Raw genomic sequence first — 18,952 nt, forward strand, 5'->3', positions numbered from 1 at the left:
ATGGCAATAACATGAAGGAAAGATGAGTTATCCTGAAGTACATCAGTGCTTTTGACACATCCCATCTGTCAATAACGTAACATTAAAGCATGCTGCATAGTAGTGATGCCTGAGAAAGTAGTTATATCTTAAATATCTATTTTCAAGCCAAAATGAGTCAAATTCCATCCTCCCAAATGATTTATTAGTTCTGGGGGCAAGGGGTGGGTGGGAGGGTATATAACTATTATCAGCCCGAAGTGTAAAGCAAACACCTCAAACTGAAGGAATAATTCTACCTACCGACCGGATAGCCTCACCGATTGATGAGAAGTCCAATGGAAACAAGATTCTTCTAGGCATGTCCACATGCAGACCAAAGGAAGAGGGGATATTCCAGAAGTTAAAGCTGAATTCGTGAAAGTTTTAAAAAGTTGACAAGTACCAACAGGGTGTTTTTTAAAATTATTATTATTATTCCAAGTGTATTTATTTAATATATTCATCACAAGGGCTCAACCAATGACACCACAGCTGAAGATACAGGGTCCTATACAGAAATCAAGACAAAGACAGACCATCTAAGGAAAAAGACAGCACAAAGAGAGTGGCTGGACAGCCCAGGCTCTAGGCTAAAGACTTGCTTTGCACAGTTTTCTTGTAGGTACTTCTTGAAGGCTGTGGGGTTTTTCCAGAGCTTGGCAGCATGTGTGTTCAACGGGCTATTGATGTTCTCCTACCAGGCTCTGGATAGAGAGCAGGATGGCCCTGACGTCCGTAGGGCCGACCACTTGTCCTTTAGGATGTCTAAGCAGTTGTTAACCAGGGCGTCTACATTGGGGTGATAACAGGGAGTGAGGAATTTCACCGTGGATGTGTTGTACAGGTAGCCACTGGGGAACTCCAGGGACAGCTTCTACCTCAAGTCTTCCTATACTGTGCCAGCTGCTCCATGGATGGTCCCTACCCATTTGAAAAGGTTGATTCAGGGAAGGCAGAAATTCCTTTGTCGCCAGACATCATGAGGGTCGTCAGCCCCTGCTGTAACCTCTTGCCTACAGGGCTCAGTGGCTAGGAGGCCATCGGGCAGCGCTGGCAGAGACACAGGAACTCAGAGCACACGATTGTAACTGCCCAACAGGGTTGTTTTGTTTTTTTTTTGTAAAGTAGGCTCCTTGTCCTCAGATCCTGGGGATAAGAGGAGGAACTCAGGTCTGGCCCTGGCTCTAAGACTATCCAATTCATAGCCAACCCTGAGTTCCAACAGCATCTCAACACCCAGTCAGACTTTCTTTGTGGAAATGGTTTGACCTCATGACCTGATTGTGTGACTGCCCAGACCTCAGAACCAAACAGACACTTTTTTATCTCAGGTTTGCAAACTAGATACCTGTCTGTGCTATTCCCTCCCCCACCCGACCTGTCTTTCCTGCCAAATAGCACAATTCTCCAAGAGTGGTGTCTGAATATAGTCCCTGCTCTTCCACTAATGGGCTATGCAGTTTAGGGTAAATCATTTAGCTAGCCTGAATTCAAATTTTATTTGTAAAATGAGGGGTTTGGATGAGATGGTTTCAAGGTCTCGTTGAAATGTAGGCTCTTGGAGACGATAGCCTGTCCCTGATTAGTCCTTTGTCCATTGAAAGGATACGTTACAATTAAATGCATTGAACAAACATGTTACAGCACAACATTCTTTGTAGAATGCATGCTTTCCTGTCAGTTGGACCCTTGAAATAACTATTATTTTTAAATTAATTCTTCCTAGTCTAGAATTGGCCCAGGTACAGAATAATGTCATGTATCTTATTCTCACATAGACTATGAAACAGCTAGTGTTTTTAAAAATTATAAAACCAATACCAGCTAAATTTACAGGGGAAAATGTATTGGAAGGAAACCAGGTGTCTCAAAGAATTTCAGGAAAATTGGGAAGTTAGCCTTGGATACAGGAACTATAGATCCCAGCAGAGGTTCAGTCAGGGTGATGCTGGCCCTGGCATCATCACTTGTTACCATCTGCTCAAGGCTCAATCCCACCCAGTCATCCTGAATGATCTCTGACTGTCTCTGGCCTTGTTGTCACTCCCTGAAGAGCCAAAGTCTCGGCAAAGTCTTACTAATTGACTGAGCCTTGGTCAGATGTCCAAGGAGTCCAGATGGGACTTATCTGCTCCTCTCCAGCTTCCAGAGGGCGAAGCCAGACATCTTGGACTAACCAAAATAGGAAGGACAACCAAAAATGACAAATGTTTGCTACAGTATTCTCACTTAAGGTTACAAATTTATTGCATCCTGAAGACATGAGTAAGAAGTTAATCATGTTATGAAAACGTTTGCATCTGCTCAATTATTCCAGCATTTCTTCATCTCTTCATTGATTTACATGAATCAACAGTGGGGCCAGTTAATGAAAACATATTTATCACTATACTGACTAATTTGTTTGGCTGGCTTTTCATATTTACATGGCTCCTATGCATGACAAAATGAATTTTTGGAGTGAATTATGAATCACTGGAAGAAAAAAAAACACACACATCTTCATGCTGAGCAGAGGCTGTCATTAATTTTTAAAGTAAAAATTATATCTGGCATTTAGTTCTGGTCTAAAGTTCTTCACAGAGCTGATGTTGCATTGTCCTGTTTTGTTTTGTTTTGTTTTTGTTTTTTTATTGATTTCAGAAAGCAGAGGAAGAGAGATAGAAACATCAAGATAAGAGAGAATCATTGATCAGCTGCCTCCTGCACACCCCCTACTGGGGATCAAGCCCACAACCCTAGCATGTGCCCTGACCGGAATCAAACCGTGGCCTCCTGGTTCATAGGTCGAGCCTCAACCACTGAGTCACACTGGCCAGGCTTAATTTTTTTAATTTTTATTTACTGACTTAGGGAAGACAGAGAAAGAGAGAGAGAGAGAGAGAGAGAGACCCATTACTCACTGGTTGATTCTTGCATGTGCCCTGACAGGGGATTGATCCTGCAACCTTGGCTTATCAAGACAACATACTAGTATATGGTGTTGGGAAAATTGGACAGATACATGCAAAAAAAATGAAACTAGACCACCAACTTACACCATACACAAAAATAAACTCAAAATGGGATAAAGGACTTAAACATAAGATAGGAAACCATAAAAATCCTAGAGAAATCCACAGGCAGCAAAATCTCAGATATATGCCAAAGCAATATCTTCACCGATACAGCCCCTAGGGCAATGGAAACTAAAGAGAAAATAAACAAATGGGACTACATCAAAATAAAAAGCTTCTGCACAGCAAAAGAAACCATCAACAAAACAACAAGAAAGCCCACTGCTTGGGAAAACATGTTTGCCCATGTTATCTCCGATAAGGGTTTAATCTCAAACATTTACAGGGAACTCATACAACTTAACAAAAGGAAGATAAACAACCCATTCAAAAAATGGGCAATGGACCTAAATAGATACATTTCAAAAGAGGACATAAGGCCAAGAGACATATGAAAACATGCTCAAAGTCACCAATCATCCCAGAGATGCAAATCAAAATGACAATGAGGTTCCATCTCACACCTGTCAGAATGGCTATCATCAACAAATCAATAAGTGACAAGTGCTGGCGAGGATGCGAAGAAAAAGGAACCCTCGTGCACTGCTGGTGGGAATGCAGACTGGTGCAGCCACTGTGGAAAACAGTACGGCGTTTCCTCAAAAAACTAAAAATGGAACTCCCATTTGACCCAGTGCTCCCACTTCTAGGAATATATCCCAAGAAACTAGAAACACCAATCAGAAAGGATATATGCACCCCTATGTTCATAGCAGCACAATTTATCATAGCTAAGATTTGGAAACAGCCTAAGTGCCCATCAGCAGATGAGTGGATTAGAAAAACTGTGGTACATCTACACAATGGAGTACTACGCTGCTATAAAAAGGAAGGAACTCCCATCATTTGCAACAGCATGGGTGGAACTGGAGAGCATTATGCTAAGCAAAATAAGCCAGTCAGAGAAAGATAAATATCACATGATCTCACTCATTTATGGAATATAATGAACAACATAAACTGATGAAAACAGATCCAGAGACACCACTGCTGCACTCACCAGCCGTTCTGTCGATTTGCATATTAGGGTTTTATTATATAGGATATGGAATAACAAAACAAAATAAAATTCTCTCCTACCACTCTACAGGTATCTCTTATATAAAAGGCCCGTGGCCTTGACGCCATAACACCGTCATGACCAAATGAGCAGCGGCTCTCCCGGCGGGCGGGGCAGGACAGGAGCTACTAGTGGCATGGAAAGCTATGAGCAGCGGAGGGCAGGGCAGCAAGCTACGAGCTGCGATGGGTGGGGCGGCCAGCTGAGGCAAGCAGAAGCGAGCTACTTGTGCACAATTTCATGCGCACTGGGCCTCTAGTGTTATTATAATTTCCCAACTATCCTCCCAGAAGGATTATGGCCCAAGAGCCAAGGGCTGGGCATAAAACATATTTTATTGCTATTTTATGCATATTATAAACAGATGTGTTTTTAAAATATACTATTTTAAATTATGAAAGTAATTATATTAGTTAAGGTAAAAGGTTGGAATGAACATGTCCCAACATGTAATGGTTCAAACAAAGTAGAAATTTCTTTCTTTCTCATATAACAGTCCAGGGTAGTGTTCCAGGTCAGTGGATGGCTCTGTCCCACAGTCATTCAGGAATCCAGGCTTCCTGGAAGCTCTGCCATCTTCACAAAGGAGCTCCAACCATTCCCATCCCTGCCATGGGATAGGGAAGGAGCAGAAGAAAAAGGCCAGGAGTTTTCCCTATGCACACTTCACTTCTGCTCACTCTGTTGGCAAAAGCTTAGTCATGTAGCCATACTAGCTGCAAGAGAAGCTGGAAAATGTTACTATATCTCAGCTACAGCTCTGCTACCATTGTTGTGGTTGTGCCTTGTTATTTTAAGGAGCTTAGCTCCTGGCCCACTCTCTACACATCACCTTACAATGCTTTTCCAGGTTGCTGCCAAGTGCCCTTGCCAAGTAAGGGCAGCAGCCCTTCCATTAATGCCCTGAAGTACAGCTACTATCAGGTTGTAATGTCTCACAGACTATTATTACAATAAAGAACTACTATGCAGGATAGCCATGCTTAATGATAGGGCTTGCTAACTGCCCACCCAGTGACTATCTCCCCTTTATTAATGTATTTAACAAATACTTTTATAGTGCTACTAGAAGCCTGGTGTGCAAAATTCGTGAATTGGGGCGGGGGGGGGGGTGTCCCTCAGCCCAGCCTGCACCCTCTCCAATCTGGGACCCCTTGGGGGAGGTCCAACTGCTGGTTTAGGCCTGATCCCTGTTTGTTTACAAAACAAACAAACAAAAAACATTCGAGAAAAGAATCATAGACATCCTCTAAATTTTGGAAAATCCCAGCCTTTTATAATGTCACGAGCCAATGTGCCAAGGGACCAACGAAATGGGCCTCTCAACTCTGAAGGACTCAGTCTTGAATCCAAAAGAGTCATCTGAAATATTCATCTGCTCAAATATAGAGCAGATACAGAGACCCAGCTCTTGCCCCAGGAAAGAGATGACTTAGCCTCAGGATTGTGACCCAAGAGCCAAGGGCTGGGCATAAAACATATTTTATTGCTATCTGGTAAGCTTCAAAGGCTGTTATGAAGCTATTGTTATGGCAACTTTTCTTCCCTCCTATCAGGGAAGGATAGTGTGGGATACCTATCTGTGGACAGCTGGGGTTTGGGAGAGACTGGGCACGTCCATGGATTTTAAGGCTCATGAATTTTAAGTGTGGACTCTTAAATGGAGGTGTTAGCCCTCACTTTCAATCTTTCTAGCACATCAGAAGCTTTTTTTTTTTCTTCCAAGAACAGGAAAGCAATCTTTTCCAAAAGATGAATCAGAAAATTGCTGGCAGCTTGGAAATAGCAACCCACCCCCACTAGGATGTTAAGGTTTGGAAAACATTGGGGGCAGGCTCAGCTAGGGGGCTTCCCTTACGAGGACAACATGGAGAAAGGGGGAGACATGAAGAGATGAGTTGAAAGGAGCTAGGGGAAGAAAACTATGAATATAGGAAGCTAAACGCCTCTGTTCTGCTCAGTGTGACAAGAAGCTTCATGTTTAATGTTTTCCTACAGCCGTTCCTGTCCTAAAAGATAATATCCACTCTATCTGAATCTTTTCTTAGATGCAGAAGGCCTTGAAAAATGTATTTGCATCTCAAGAGCTGAAACTAAATATTTTCTTGTATTGATGAGAAGATCAAGGCCATGGGCAGTCAAGGTAAGAAGGAGAAAGCGCTGCACTGTGACCACACACCAGCAGCAGCGTGCCCCTGAACTCTCACACCCAGTCTCCCCTCCCCACTTTGTCCTCTATATGAAAGCCCCTTGCCCCAGACATGTTGTGGTGCCATCATGGTGGTGGCCAGAGGGAATTAGCAGAGGCACCAGCCTCCTCCCCAGCACAGAACCCAGGTCAACAACACCCATCCTCCAGGTGAACTATATCTCAGAGGACCCTCCACGGCAGTGGCCGTAGGGGGCCGACCCGGTTGGATTGTAGTCTCCCTCCTTTCCCCTGCAAAGAGGTTCATGCCCTAATCCCTGGCATCTTCGAATATGTTATCTTACACTGGTAAAGAAAACTTCACAGGTGTGATTAAACTAATAATCTTTTTACATTCTTTTTAATTGATTGATTTTGAGAGAGAAACATTGATTTGTTGTTCCATTATTTACGCATTCATTTGTTGCTTCTTCTATGTGCCCTCACTGGAGATTGAACCCACAACCTTGGAGTATTGGGACGATCTAACCAACTGAGCTACCTAGCCAGGGCTAACCTAAGAATATGGAGATGGGAGATTATTCTGGATTTTCTGAGGGGGCCCTGTATAATCACAAAGGTTATTATTAAGAGTGAAGTAGGAGGGTGAGAGGGAGAGAAAGACCTGTGACAAGTGAAGCAGAGTTGAGAGAGAAATCGAGATTTGAAGATGGAGTAATGAGCCATCAGCCAAAGAATGCAGGCAGCCTTTAGAAACCGGAAAAGGGGAGGAAACGGGTTATTCCCTAGAGCCTCCAGAAGACACACAGCCTTGCCAACACGTACAATCTTAGTCACGTAAAACCCAATTTAAACATCTGGCCTCCAGAACTGTAAGAATAAATTCATGTTGTTTTAAGCCACTGAGTTTGTGGTAATTTGTTACAATCAGCAATAGAAAACTAATAAAATTGGAATGACAATTACATCATCTACTTTGAAAAACTGGCAATATGTTTGCTTTAGACTCACTATTCAACTCCTAGGTATGTACCCATCAGAAATGTGTATATATGTTCACCATTATTTGTAATGTCCCAAACCTGAGAATTACCAAATGTCTGTCAGTGATAAAATGAATAAATTAAGATACATTCACACAGTGGAATACTATACAGCTATAAGAAAGAACCAACTATTACCATAGACAGTATGGAACTCTTAAACATGCCTAGTGAAAGCCATAAAACAGAGTAATTCTGTAGGATCCAATTGCTATAAAGTGCAAATGCAAGTAAAAGTAATCTATGCTGGTTGAAGCCACTACTCTCCCCTCCTCCCCAAAGGAGGGATATGAGGGAATCTTCTGGGATGCTGGTATTGTATGTTCTGTCTCTTGATCTTAATGATGCCTCAGTTTGTGCAAAATCATTGAACTTGTGAAATATGCACCATTAAATATGTTCTATACATTAATAGAAACTTTTTGTTATTTTTTTGGGGGAAAGGAGACCTGTGCCTTCATGCAGATTTGCCCCATCCTTCCCAGGGAACTTCCAATCTCCCCACACTGGACACAGATCCAGGATTCTAGGTCCCTAGAGCCTAAGTCTGGGTTAAAATATCCTGTGAACTTTCTTTACATACTAGAGGCCCGGTGCATGAAATTCGTGCACTGGGGGTGGGGGTAGGGGGGTCTCTCAGCCTGGCCTATGCCTTCTCACAGTCTGTGACCCCTCAGGGGATGTCCACCTCCCTGTGGGGAGCGGGTCTAAGCCGGCAGGCAGACATCCCTCTCGAAGTCCAGGACCCCCTCGCTCCTTACTGCCTGCCTGCTTGCTGCTCCCTACCGCTCAGCTCGCTGCTCCTTAGTGCTGCTGTGGAGGCTCCTGGCACCCAGGCTGCACTCACCAGCAGTGAGCCCGGCTTCTGGCTAAGAGGTGCTCCCCGTGTGGGAGCGCACTGATCACCAGGGGGCAGCTCCTGCATTGAGCACCTGCCCCCTGGTGGTCAGTTCATAGCGACCAGTCATTCCACCGTTTCGTCGATTTGCATATTAGGGTTTTATTATATAGGATATTCACAAAAGAGTCTATTTCAGCAGGTTGTTTTCCTAAGTAAAGGAAGCCTACTCAGACATAAGTCTACTTTCCCCTTTTTGAGGACTCAAAGCTAGTTTTGATTAACCTTTTCTGAACAACAGAAAATGGTCTTTTTCCCACCCGTCGATCCCTGATAAATGGAGTAAAAGGCGTTGCTTCTACTTTAATTTCCTCTTTTTTTTGTCCCTAGTGAAGTTTAACACGTAGAATGTACTTTGTGAAATTTTGTTAGTGTTATATTAATGTTTTAATAATAGTGTTTAAAGTTATAAACGCATAGAAACAAGAACGGCTGTTCCCACCAATACCACAACGGGAAGCGAGGCTTTGGCTTTACCTAAAGGGAGTACAGGGCTGGGGGGTGGGGAGAGGGAGCGGTGAGGGACAGGCACCGGAATCAGCCCGGGGGTGGGGTGGGGTGAGGAGGGGTGGGGATATGCACTAGAAGGAAACAAAGATATGAACAGAGGGACCAGGAGCCGGGAAGCAGGGGTGGCCATCTCTCTACAGTGAGGAAGACCCTGCAGTCCGTTCTCTGGGCCAAATCGGTATGGCCAAAGCCCAGGGACCAGTTTGAGTGGGGAGGGGGGGGGTCTTCTGGGGACAGAAGGCGGAGCTTGGGAGGCCAGACTTGGGCCCCCACCCCCGTCCCCGGCGATCCGACCGACTTTGACCCCGCTGCCCCCACCAGCAGCTCAGCCCCAGCCGGCGAGCCACTCCCAGCGGAAGCGCCGCGCGACCGGGCGTCTGGCGAGGTGCGCGCCTCCCGGCCCCCACTCCGACGCGTCGCGGCTCCGAGCCGCCGCCTGCCTTTTTCAGACGAACAGGGGCGGGGACAGGGTGGCACCTACCAGCATCTGTGACCTGAGCCGCCGAAGACCACAATCCTACCGGGTAGGCGCCCAAGGGTCACCTGCGCGGAGGGTCCTAGCAGAGCCCGGGAGGCGGAAGGCGGCGCCGCCGCGACTCGACAGCGCGTCCCAGGTCAGTGTGCGGCGCCCGCTCTGCAGGCTGCGCTCGGGGAAACTTTGGTTTGCCGTGTGGGCTGCCGGGAGGAGAGCCATGAGGGCACGGCCCGGGGCCCCGCGGCCTCTGTGCACCGCGTCCAGGGCTTCCAGGCCCTGGGAGCCGCACCAACCGCGCGCCCCGAGACCCGCGCCAATCGAGTGTCCCCGCGTCTCGGGGGCCTGTCCGGAGACTCAGCCCTGCCATCGCGGGCTCTGCGGCGGCTCGAGCCTGGACCCCGCCGGGATGCGGGTTTTGCCTGCTCCTCTGCCTCGCCGCGCTGGAGAGCCGATGAGGCCGCCCGTGGCCGCGGGATGTCTGGGAGGATGCGGGTCGGCGCCCGGCCCGAGCGGCGCGCGTTCGGCCGCAGGAGCGTGCGGACCGGCGGCTCGGACTTGGGCGCGTCTCCGCAGGTGCCTGGGGCGCCGGGGCTGTGGGAGGTGCCGGCTGAGCGCGGAGGGCGAGCGGGGGGCTGCGGAGCTGTTTGCAGCCACTGGCTTCCCAAATGGGAGCCACACAGGGGCGGGCAGCTGGGACGCGGCGCCTCTAGGGCGCGCACAGCTTTGGCACCAAAACCTTGGAATTCTTTACCAGAGAGCAGGGGTCCAGAGGTGCACCTGCCCCCGGATGGAGGCCCTGGCTTCTCTCCTCGGGCTTACCATTTCCTAAGGGAGGGCAGCGTCCTCCGGGAGGGCAGCTTGGGGACCGAACCGCAGAGGCTCTGTGCTGAACCCCATTTCGTAGATGGCCTGCCTGCTTAGCTCAGAGACCAGGCGACGAAACGCGCACCCCACCCCCATCCGTGCCCCGGCGCCGTCGCCCCAGTCACCTTCCTTTGCCCTTCTCCGACAGCACTTCGGGTTCGCTCCCTCCGCACTCTGAAAAAAAACTGCAGAAAGGAGCCTGGTTCCCAGAGCCGGCTGGGTCTGTGGAGACGCTGCCGGAATCCTCAACAGCGTGGATCCCTGACAGTTGGAGGTATAGTTTTGCTGCTCTGTATGTGTATGTTCTGGGGTGGGGGTGTAGCTGCCCCAAGGCCCAGAGGCTCGGGGGACAGCGAAGTAAACTGTGAGAAGACATTAGCCCTTTGGGGGTACATGTGGGAAATAGGGTAAACCTTACCCGTTGCTCTTTCCCTTGAGCAGTTACTAAATATTTCTTACAAGCCGGTGCCAGGGTAAAAACACTTTCCCTGGCAGGTCATTACATTTCCTGGGACAATCTCGGGTGCGTTTTTTGTTCTGACACGGCTGCCTTTCCTTGCATGGGGAGGAGACATATTTTGCTTGTGGCAGGCAGACTTGCTTCCTTCCAAGTGCAGCTGACCTCCGCATCCTGGCCTTGGGCTGTCTGCGGGGACTCTGGATTTTTGCAGCTCTCTCTGGGGAGGGGAGGGCAGGGCAGGACGCCTCCAGTCCTTGGTCCATCTCACTCAAGGCTGTACTCTGCTCTGGGCCTGTGGGCTCCCTCCACATCTAGGCTGTGGCAGCCATCTCTGCCCTACACTCCTGCAGGGGAATTGAGCATCAGGCCACTCCGAGGTGATGACAGAGACAGCCTGGTGGGATCCTGAGGCAGGGGTTGGCAGCACACAGGAAGTGGGTTAAGGAATGAGGAATGAAGAGTTGGCCACAGATTTCCCCCAAGTGTGCGTAGAAAGCACCCCCTATTGAATGTCTGGGAGTGGAGACTGGAATCTTTTTAACAAACTCTTCATGTGATTCTTCTGCCCATTGGTGTAGGGACCTTGCCTGTCATTGTCAGACCCCACCAGCCCAGAGGATTCTCATTAGTGACGGGTGTTTAGAAATTGACGTTTATTGAAATCTTAAGAGCCGAAACCGGTTTGGCTCAGTGGATAGAGCATCGGCCTGCGGACTCAAGGGTCCCGGGTTCGATTCCGGTCAAGGCATGTACCTTGGTTGCGGGCACATCCCCAGTAGGGGGTGTGCAAGAGGCAGCTGATCGATGTTTCTCTCTCATCGATGTTTCTGGCTCTCTATCCCTCTCTCTTCCTCTCTGTAAAAAACCAATAAAATATATTTAAAAAAAAAAAAAGAAATCTTAAGAGACCAGGGTATTAGGATCTTTTAAATCCTCACAATTATCTACTTATAAGTTAGATTTTATCCCCACTTTAGGGATGAGGAAACAGAGGCTCAGAGCATTAGCTTCCCAAGGGTTGGGAACTTGGGAAGAGACAAAGCCCAGACTTGTGATACACAGCCTGCTGCCTTCTCTGAGCTGGCTTTGTCCCCTGTGGGCAGCACAAAGGCAGGGAGGGGCAAGCATTTGTTAATTTCCACCCCCTTGATGCCCTCCCCCACCATGGCAGACAGCTGACATTATGAGAGGGAGCATGAATCCTTTTTTGGAGGTGGAGTAAGAGACTCAAAGGAAAATAACATTTCTCTCCAAATCAAAGGAAAACTGGAGGTGGCACGGGGAGAAAACACCACAGGAAAGGCCAAGCCTACCATTTCCAAGATGACTTTTAAAGTGCTTCAGCCCGTGTTGCACTGGGGAGTTAGACACCACATGAATCAGGCACTTACAACAGAACCCTGCTCTGTGGGAAGCTGGGGACATAAGATAAAGGACACAGGAACTTCTACATAAGCCCTGGGGTGCAGGCAAATAAGAGGAGTGACTTTGGGAGAGCTCCCACCTTTCCTTTCGCAGCCTCCTCCCCTGCACGGAATGGGGGCCTGACCGGGTGCGTGCTGATTCCCTTCCTACCAGCTATGCTTACAGGGCAGGCTGCATCCTGCGAACACACAGAGGGTTGCCACGCGTAGGACCCACGCCAGACACTTTTACAGACTCGGTGAAATATGATTAACTGAACAAACACCACAGGGATGTCTTAAGGAATGAAAAAAAAAACTAGACTTCAAATGGGAGAGATGAGTGCAACAAATTATTGGTATTTACGTAACTGAATAGCTTTGATTTCCTTCGTAGGAACTGACAGCTGGCTGACAGAAAACGCAGCATCCAGGGAGAGAAAAGGCATAAGTGGAGTATCAAATTTTGAATAATGTTTTCAGGTAACTTTCTATTTCCATGTAGAGTGGGAGAGGCGAATGCAGTTATGGTTTGAATTGCTTCATTTATTGTCAGATATTTTTAAAAGGGGTCCTAATTCTAGGATCCAGTGTTTTTGCCTTCTTTAGCCTGGCTTCCAGTCCTCAGGTAGCAGGGCAGAAAGCTGGGGTGGGCGCACCCTTCAGGCTGTAGACTCTCACTTTATCCCCCCGTTTTCAGCGTGCTGCCGTGAGGTTTAGAGCCCTTCTGACCCATCTGTTCAGGGAATAAACCTTTGTTTTCTTGCCTAAAAGAGTTTGCTGCTTGGGGTGGGGTAAAGAACCTGGGGTCCATTTGTTCTGTCCACAGACTTTGAGCCGTCCTCTCGTGTTCAGCCCTGTGCCTCATTACCACTTGCTGTATCACTTAGGGCCTCTTCATCCTAACCTTCATGGGCCCGAGGCGTAAGCTGGTTCCCTGCTCATCTCCCTGGTGATTTCTGTTGCAGCCTCGGCCATGCGAAGGCAGTTTACCACGCCACCATCCTGCTCTGGTTCCAAAGCTTGTTTGAAATTGCTCCCCTGATATCTGTCCTCCAGTTTTCTTTGTTCTTCAAGATATGTATCTTTTTCATTCTTTAAAGTAACAAAATTGTAATTTTAGTGGCATCTTGAGAACAGAGAGGACCAAATGAGTATAGTAAATACACCATCATGAATTGCAAGTGATTTTAAAGATGTTCTAATCCTACATAATAAAAGCCTAATATGCTAAGTGTCCGGCCATCCGGTCATCAATTCAACCAATCAAAGCGTAATACGCTAACGATATGCTAAGGCCACTCAACCCTCGCTATGACGTGCACTGACCACCAGGGGGCAGGCGCTCCAACCAGTAGGTTAGCTTGCTGCTGGGGTCCTGCCGATTGGGACTGAGCAAGATGGGGTGGACACACCCTGGAGCCCTCCCGTGGTCCCTCCCTGGCTGGCCAACCTCTCACGTCCCTCCCCGGTCCCTCTTGCAATCCGGGACCCCCTCGAGGGATGTCGGAGAGACCGTTTTGGCCCGATACCACAGGCCAGGCTTAGGGATTCCACTGGTGCACGAATTCATGCACCGGGTCTCCAGTTTTAAAATAAAAAGCAATTTAGCACTGGCCGGTGTGGCTCAGTTGGTTGAGCATTGTCCCGTGCACTGAAGGGACACTGGTTCAATTCCCAGTCAGGGCATGTGCCCAGGGTTGCCAGTTCAGTCACTGGTGGGATGCATGTGGGAGGCAACTGATTGATGTTTCACGCACATCAGTGTTTCTTTCTTTCTCCCTCTCCTTTCCTCTCTCTCTCAAATCAATAAAGACATATTTTTAAAAAAAGACAATTTATCCAGCTGTTTAATAATTAATATCTTATAATAATGTTCAAATTATTGTACTAGAAAATTATAAAGAAAATATACTTAAAGGATGTCTTCGTCCCATATTTTAGTAAATACCATTTATGTTTAGGAAACATTATTTGCATATCCTAAAAAATTTTTTTAAATATTTTACCTGTTATTTAACTAGGCTGTGGATTAGGGACATGGTAAAAATAAAAGAAGGCTAAATTCTGGGATAAAATTTTTAAAAAAGAAGAGTGCAGTGAGTAAGAAGGCACAAGAAGAAAGTCTTTTTGTAGACATTGATTTCATCACCACCCACCAGGGGATGAATGTTATCTGATTACCTTTCCACAGATGAGGAGCCCAAGGCTCTGAGGCGGAGAGACTTGAGCAGGGCATTCAGCTAGTAAGTAGGAGAGCCGGGATAAAAATCTGGGACTGTCTAACCCCCAAACATTCTCTAGCTGAACTGTTATCTGTTGGGAAGGTAAAACTGAACTTGGGGATCCTTTATAAACTAGATTATAACAAAGGGTCTGACGGAATGTGAAGATGGTGTCAGCACCTCATGTTCAGTGAGGGTTTCACAGGTTGGGATAGGAGGCAAGGCCATTTCTGAACTAGGATAACTGTGGGTGAAAGAAGTGGTCTTTGTCACACACAGGTAGGACTTACCTCTAGGAAGAGTAAACAAGTCAAACTTCATTGTCAGCTTTTTTGCTGTGCAAATGGCTGGGGAAAGATAAAGGAACCAAGCGAAAGAGGATGAGGGTATAGATAAAGACAAGGGCGTTATTCCAAAAAGGTACTGATTACAATTGAGACACTAGGAGACCAACTAGTTCATACGTGAAGAATGAAGTGTCTGACAACATTTTTCTCTGAAAAATGTAATGTTTAAAGATTTTCAGAATTGCTCTACTAAATGTGAACAGTTTAAAAAGTGATCAATCCAAGGAGTTTTTTAACGAACAAAGAGTAAGCCTCACGGAGTTGTTTTTGCTAGACAGCCCTGCCGGTCTCGGGGGAGGGCGTCTGTCTGCCTACGCCCACATGGCAGATAGATCCACTGGTTGCCAGGAGCTAGTGGTGGGACTGCTCAGCTTCTCCAAAGCCCCGGAGCCCACAGCACCCTCCCTTTCCACAGGACTACGGTGTGGCACCCCAGCAGGCAGTACATTGCCAGCCCCCCTTCATCTCCCAGAACCTCCTGATGCCAGCTTTGAAGAAGGTTGCGACAGAAAGTAGTCAGACTTAGTGTTGTGGAGAATGGCTTTTAAATGAGGATAGGTGAAAAGGTTTGAAAATCTTTCCCAAAGTTTCTTATAAGATTTTATTTTAAAAAAGAGTTATCAACCAAAGACCTTCTATGCATATATGCAGAACCCATGGACGCAGACAGCGCGGTGGTGAAGGCCTGGGTTGGGAGGGGCGGTGGGCGGGAGGAAGTCAGTGGGGGAAAAAGGGAGACCTATGTAATACTTTCAAGAATAAAGATTTTTTTAAATGTTATAGACTAGAATGTGATGTAGGCAAAAAAAGAAATATTAAAAAAAAAACAATATTGGCCCTAATACTAAAAACTGTATGAGAGTATAATATTAAAATGTGGTATCTGAGAACTTGTTCTCATTTGAGTATCTGTTTCTCAAATGCTGCTTTTGGTCAACGGTGTTTTTACATTATTGATACCATTTTCTTCTTGAACTGCAGTTACTAAGCGGTTTCTATATTTACTATTATGTTCCAACTGATTTCTCTAAATCCTGTTGCTTTAATCCTATTAAACACATTTGTACTTTAAAAATGCTAAAAGGTGGTTTCTTTTGAATCACTGTCTCACGTGAGCTCTTTTCAGATGCTTTGCATTCAGAATAGACCTCTGGGTTGGGACCCACGCTGTCAGCCAGTCCTAAAACTCCTAAGTTCCTGAGTTACAGGTATGTCTGGCTCTGGAATAACTTCAGTAGAACATAAAGTCACAGCATTCACTTTCATTGTGTTTATGTATGTGTATGTTGAGTAGTTAACCTCTGCTTAGCATCAGGAATGGTACTAACGAGGAAGTTAGTAAGGATATTCTTTTGAATACTGCCTTTCAGGAACATAGTAGCTGAAGCTCCTTGAATGTCTAGGCGTCAATGCTATTGATAATACCACAAAAACTGAATTATGTTGTAAAAACTAAGATCTGATAGAGCCTTTGTAAAATGTACTTATGCAACATATCCTATAGAAGCGCTGTGCTCTTTTCTGTATACATGTTCCATTTTACAATAGATAAGAGTAGTAGAATCATACAAAAGAACATGTGAAATACTTACTGTTTTACAAAACAATAATAAAATGGTCATCTATATCCATGCCACTTAGGGAGAGAAACAGAACATTACCTGAATCTTAAAATTCCCCAGGCCTCCCTCCCAAATTGTATTGTTCTCTCTACACCCTGCCCCTAAGAGATAACTTGCTCCTGATTTTATGTTCATCACTCCTTTTGCTTTTTTTTTCTCTTCAGTTTCCCATTTGTGTATGATTCTTAAGTAAATTAATTATTTTTGAAAAATTGGGTGAATAAAGAAAGGTCAATATTGCCAATAGCATATGATGGAGCTCTCAGGAGATAAGCTGAAGAGTCTCTGGATCTTATTCACTTTTCCATAGAATCTTGTTGTTTCTTGGTTACAACATCTTATCCCTTTGGGGATAATGAGCTTTTGCAGTTTTCATTTTCCTGACTAATTAGTATCTGTATCCTCCAAGTTGCTTTTTTTCTGTTTATTCTGGTATTTTTAATGTAAGAGGCTTTTTCTTTTTCTTTTTGACTGTCTCATGATTATAGGGCTTGGATTAAAAAGCTGATTATTGTTTAATTAATGTGGGATATTTCACATGTTCTTTTGTATGATACTACTTTTATTTATTGTAAGATGGAATATATATACAGTAGTAGGTTGGTGTTATAGCATAAATATTTAGTGAAGATTCTGAAAGTAAATTTTAGTTTGTAACTTTCTAAAGCTTGTTACTAGTCTAAAATTTTTTAATTTTGTAATTCACTATTTTACCCTGTACTTATTAATAACATAATCTCATTTATGTCCTCTTTCTCTATACATATTTCAGAAATTGTATGTAAAAACATGAATATAAATGAGGACATTGATTTTGGCTAATCTTTTGGTCTTCATCTTCTTTGATAAGCAGGTATTGATTTCTGACTTTTGAAGATGGATGAAGGTGTAGAAATTTCAAGTGATGGAAATTCCCTGATAAAAGCAGTCCACCTGAGCCGGCTTCGCCTCACAAGACTCTTGCTAGAAGGTGGCGCCTACATCAATGAGAGCAATGACCGAGGGGAAACACCTTTAATGATCGCCTGTAAGACCAAACATGTGGACCACCAGAGTGTCAGTAAAGCCAAAATGGTTAAATACCTGTTAGAAAACAATGCTGATCCCAACATACAGGACAAATCTGGGAAAACCGCTTTGATGCATGCTTGCTTAGAGAAAGCTGGCCCTGAAGTTGTTTCCTTGCTTCTACAAAGTGGGGCCGATCTCAGCTTGCAAGACCATTCTGGTTACTCAGCCCTTGTTTATGCTCTAAATTCAGAAGATAAAGAGACCCTGAAAGTTCTACTTAGTGCTTGCAAGGCTAAAGGAAAAGAAGTCATTATCATAACTACAGCGAAATCGCCCTCTGGGAGGCACACTACCCAACAGTACTTAAATATGCCTCCTTCGGATATAGATGGCTGTCATTCCCAAGCCACCTGTGCCACTCCTTCAGAAATAGACATAAAAACAGTCTCGATGCCACTTTCACATTCTTCTGAAACTGAAATGAGAGTTTTTGGCTTTAACGATCTGGAGGTCTCCGGAAGCCGCGATGATACCCGGGACCTGGGCTCCCCTGTGAGGAAGCCTGCTGTGGCCCTAAATGGGTCCAAGCCACCCTGGGTCAAGAGTGCCCCCCCATTAATGAACAGGGTGGCCTCTTTGCAAGAGGAGCTCCAGGATATTACCCCAGAGGAGGAATTATCCTACAAAACCAACGGGCTGGCACTTTCCAAGCGATTCATCACGAGGCACCAAAGTATTGACATAAAAGACACAGCACATTTGCTAAGAGCCTTTGATCAGGCCAGCTCAAGAAAGACGTCATATGATGAAATGAATTACCGATCATGTTTTTCAGAAGGAAACCAGCAATGCATTGAAATCCCTATTGACCAGGACCCAGACTCTAACCAGACAATATTTGCTTCCACCTTAAGAAGTATAGTTCAAAAAAGAAACTCAGGGGCAAACCACTACAGCTCCGATTCCCAGCTCTCAGCTGGTCTAATCCCTACAACTTCAGAAGATGGCAAAGCACTTACAGGGAAGAAAAAGATCCTCTCACCAACTCCTTCCTTGTTGTCAGGGTCCAAAGACTTGTTGGAGAACATTCCCCCAGGTTCCCTGAGCAGGAGGAACCATGCAGTGTTAGAAAGGCGTGGGTCAGGAGCCTTCCCTTTAGATCACAGTTTTCCCCAAACCAGACCAGGCTTTCTGCCACCCTTAAATATGAATCCTCACCCTCCCATCACAGATATCAATGTCACCAAGATTCCCAGCCTTCTTTCTTGCGGTCAAAAAGTGCTTATGCCAACAGTTCCTATTTTCCCTAAAAGTAAAAAAATGTTAAGGAGACAGTCATTGCAAACAGAACAAATTAAGCAGTTAGTAAATTTTTAAGAGATGGCTGGAAAACATACTTTGTTCATATGCCTTTATCAGAGAAATATATAACTGGAGAAGAAATCTCAAATGTTCATCCTTTTAAATATTGTAATTGGTTAGTCCATAATGGTTAGGGGGATCAACATGTGTATCATACGAGACACTGGGGACACAAATACTCTATAGTTTCTGGTGAGGGAATTCTCTCAAAGTTAGAGGTATTTTTCTCAAAAGTATTTTTCTCTAAAGTATTTCTCTCTCCCCCCCTCTCCCCCTTCCACTTTCTCTGAAAAGCAATGGAAAAAATATGCTCCATTATTTGGGTGAGGATTAACAAAAAAAAAAAAAAACAAGTATAAAAGAAAATACTGACAGCTATAAAATGTTCTATGATCTATAAGCTTCAACTACAAAGAAGGGATGAACGGATTCTTTAAAAATGTTGC

General features: G+C 45.4%; 1 protein-coding gene and 1 pseudogene across 1 annotated transcript; one reads left to right on the plus strand and one right to left on the minus strand.

The window, feature by feature from the left end:
* Positions 1–529: 529 nt before the first annotated feature.
* LOC103305353 (ubiquitin-conjugating enzyme E2 C-like) lies at positions 530–1,998 on the minus strand (annotated as a pseudogene).
* A 15,004-nt stretch (positions 1,999–17,002) lies between these two features.
* ANKRD34B (ankyrin repeat domain 34B) lies at positions 17,003–18,521 on the plus strand. The gene has a single exon (XM_008161986.3). It carries the CDS (start codon positions 17,010–17,012, stop codon positions 18,519–18,521), a length of 1,512 nt encoding a protein of 503 aa, XP_008160208.2. The 5' UTR covers positions 17,003–17,009.
* The last annotated feature ends 431 nt before the right edge of the window (positions 18,522–18,952 follow it).

The sequence above is a fragment of the Eptesicus fuscus genome, chromosome 4, assembly GCF_027574615.1.
Source record: "Eptesicus fuscus isolate TK198812 chromosome 4, DD_ASM_mEF_20220401, whole genome shotgun sequence".
In the NCBI taxonomy this organism is placed as follows: Eukaryota; Metazoa; Chordata; class Mammalia; order Chiroptera; family Vespertilionidae; genus Eptesicus; species Eptesicus fuscus.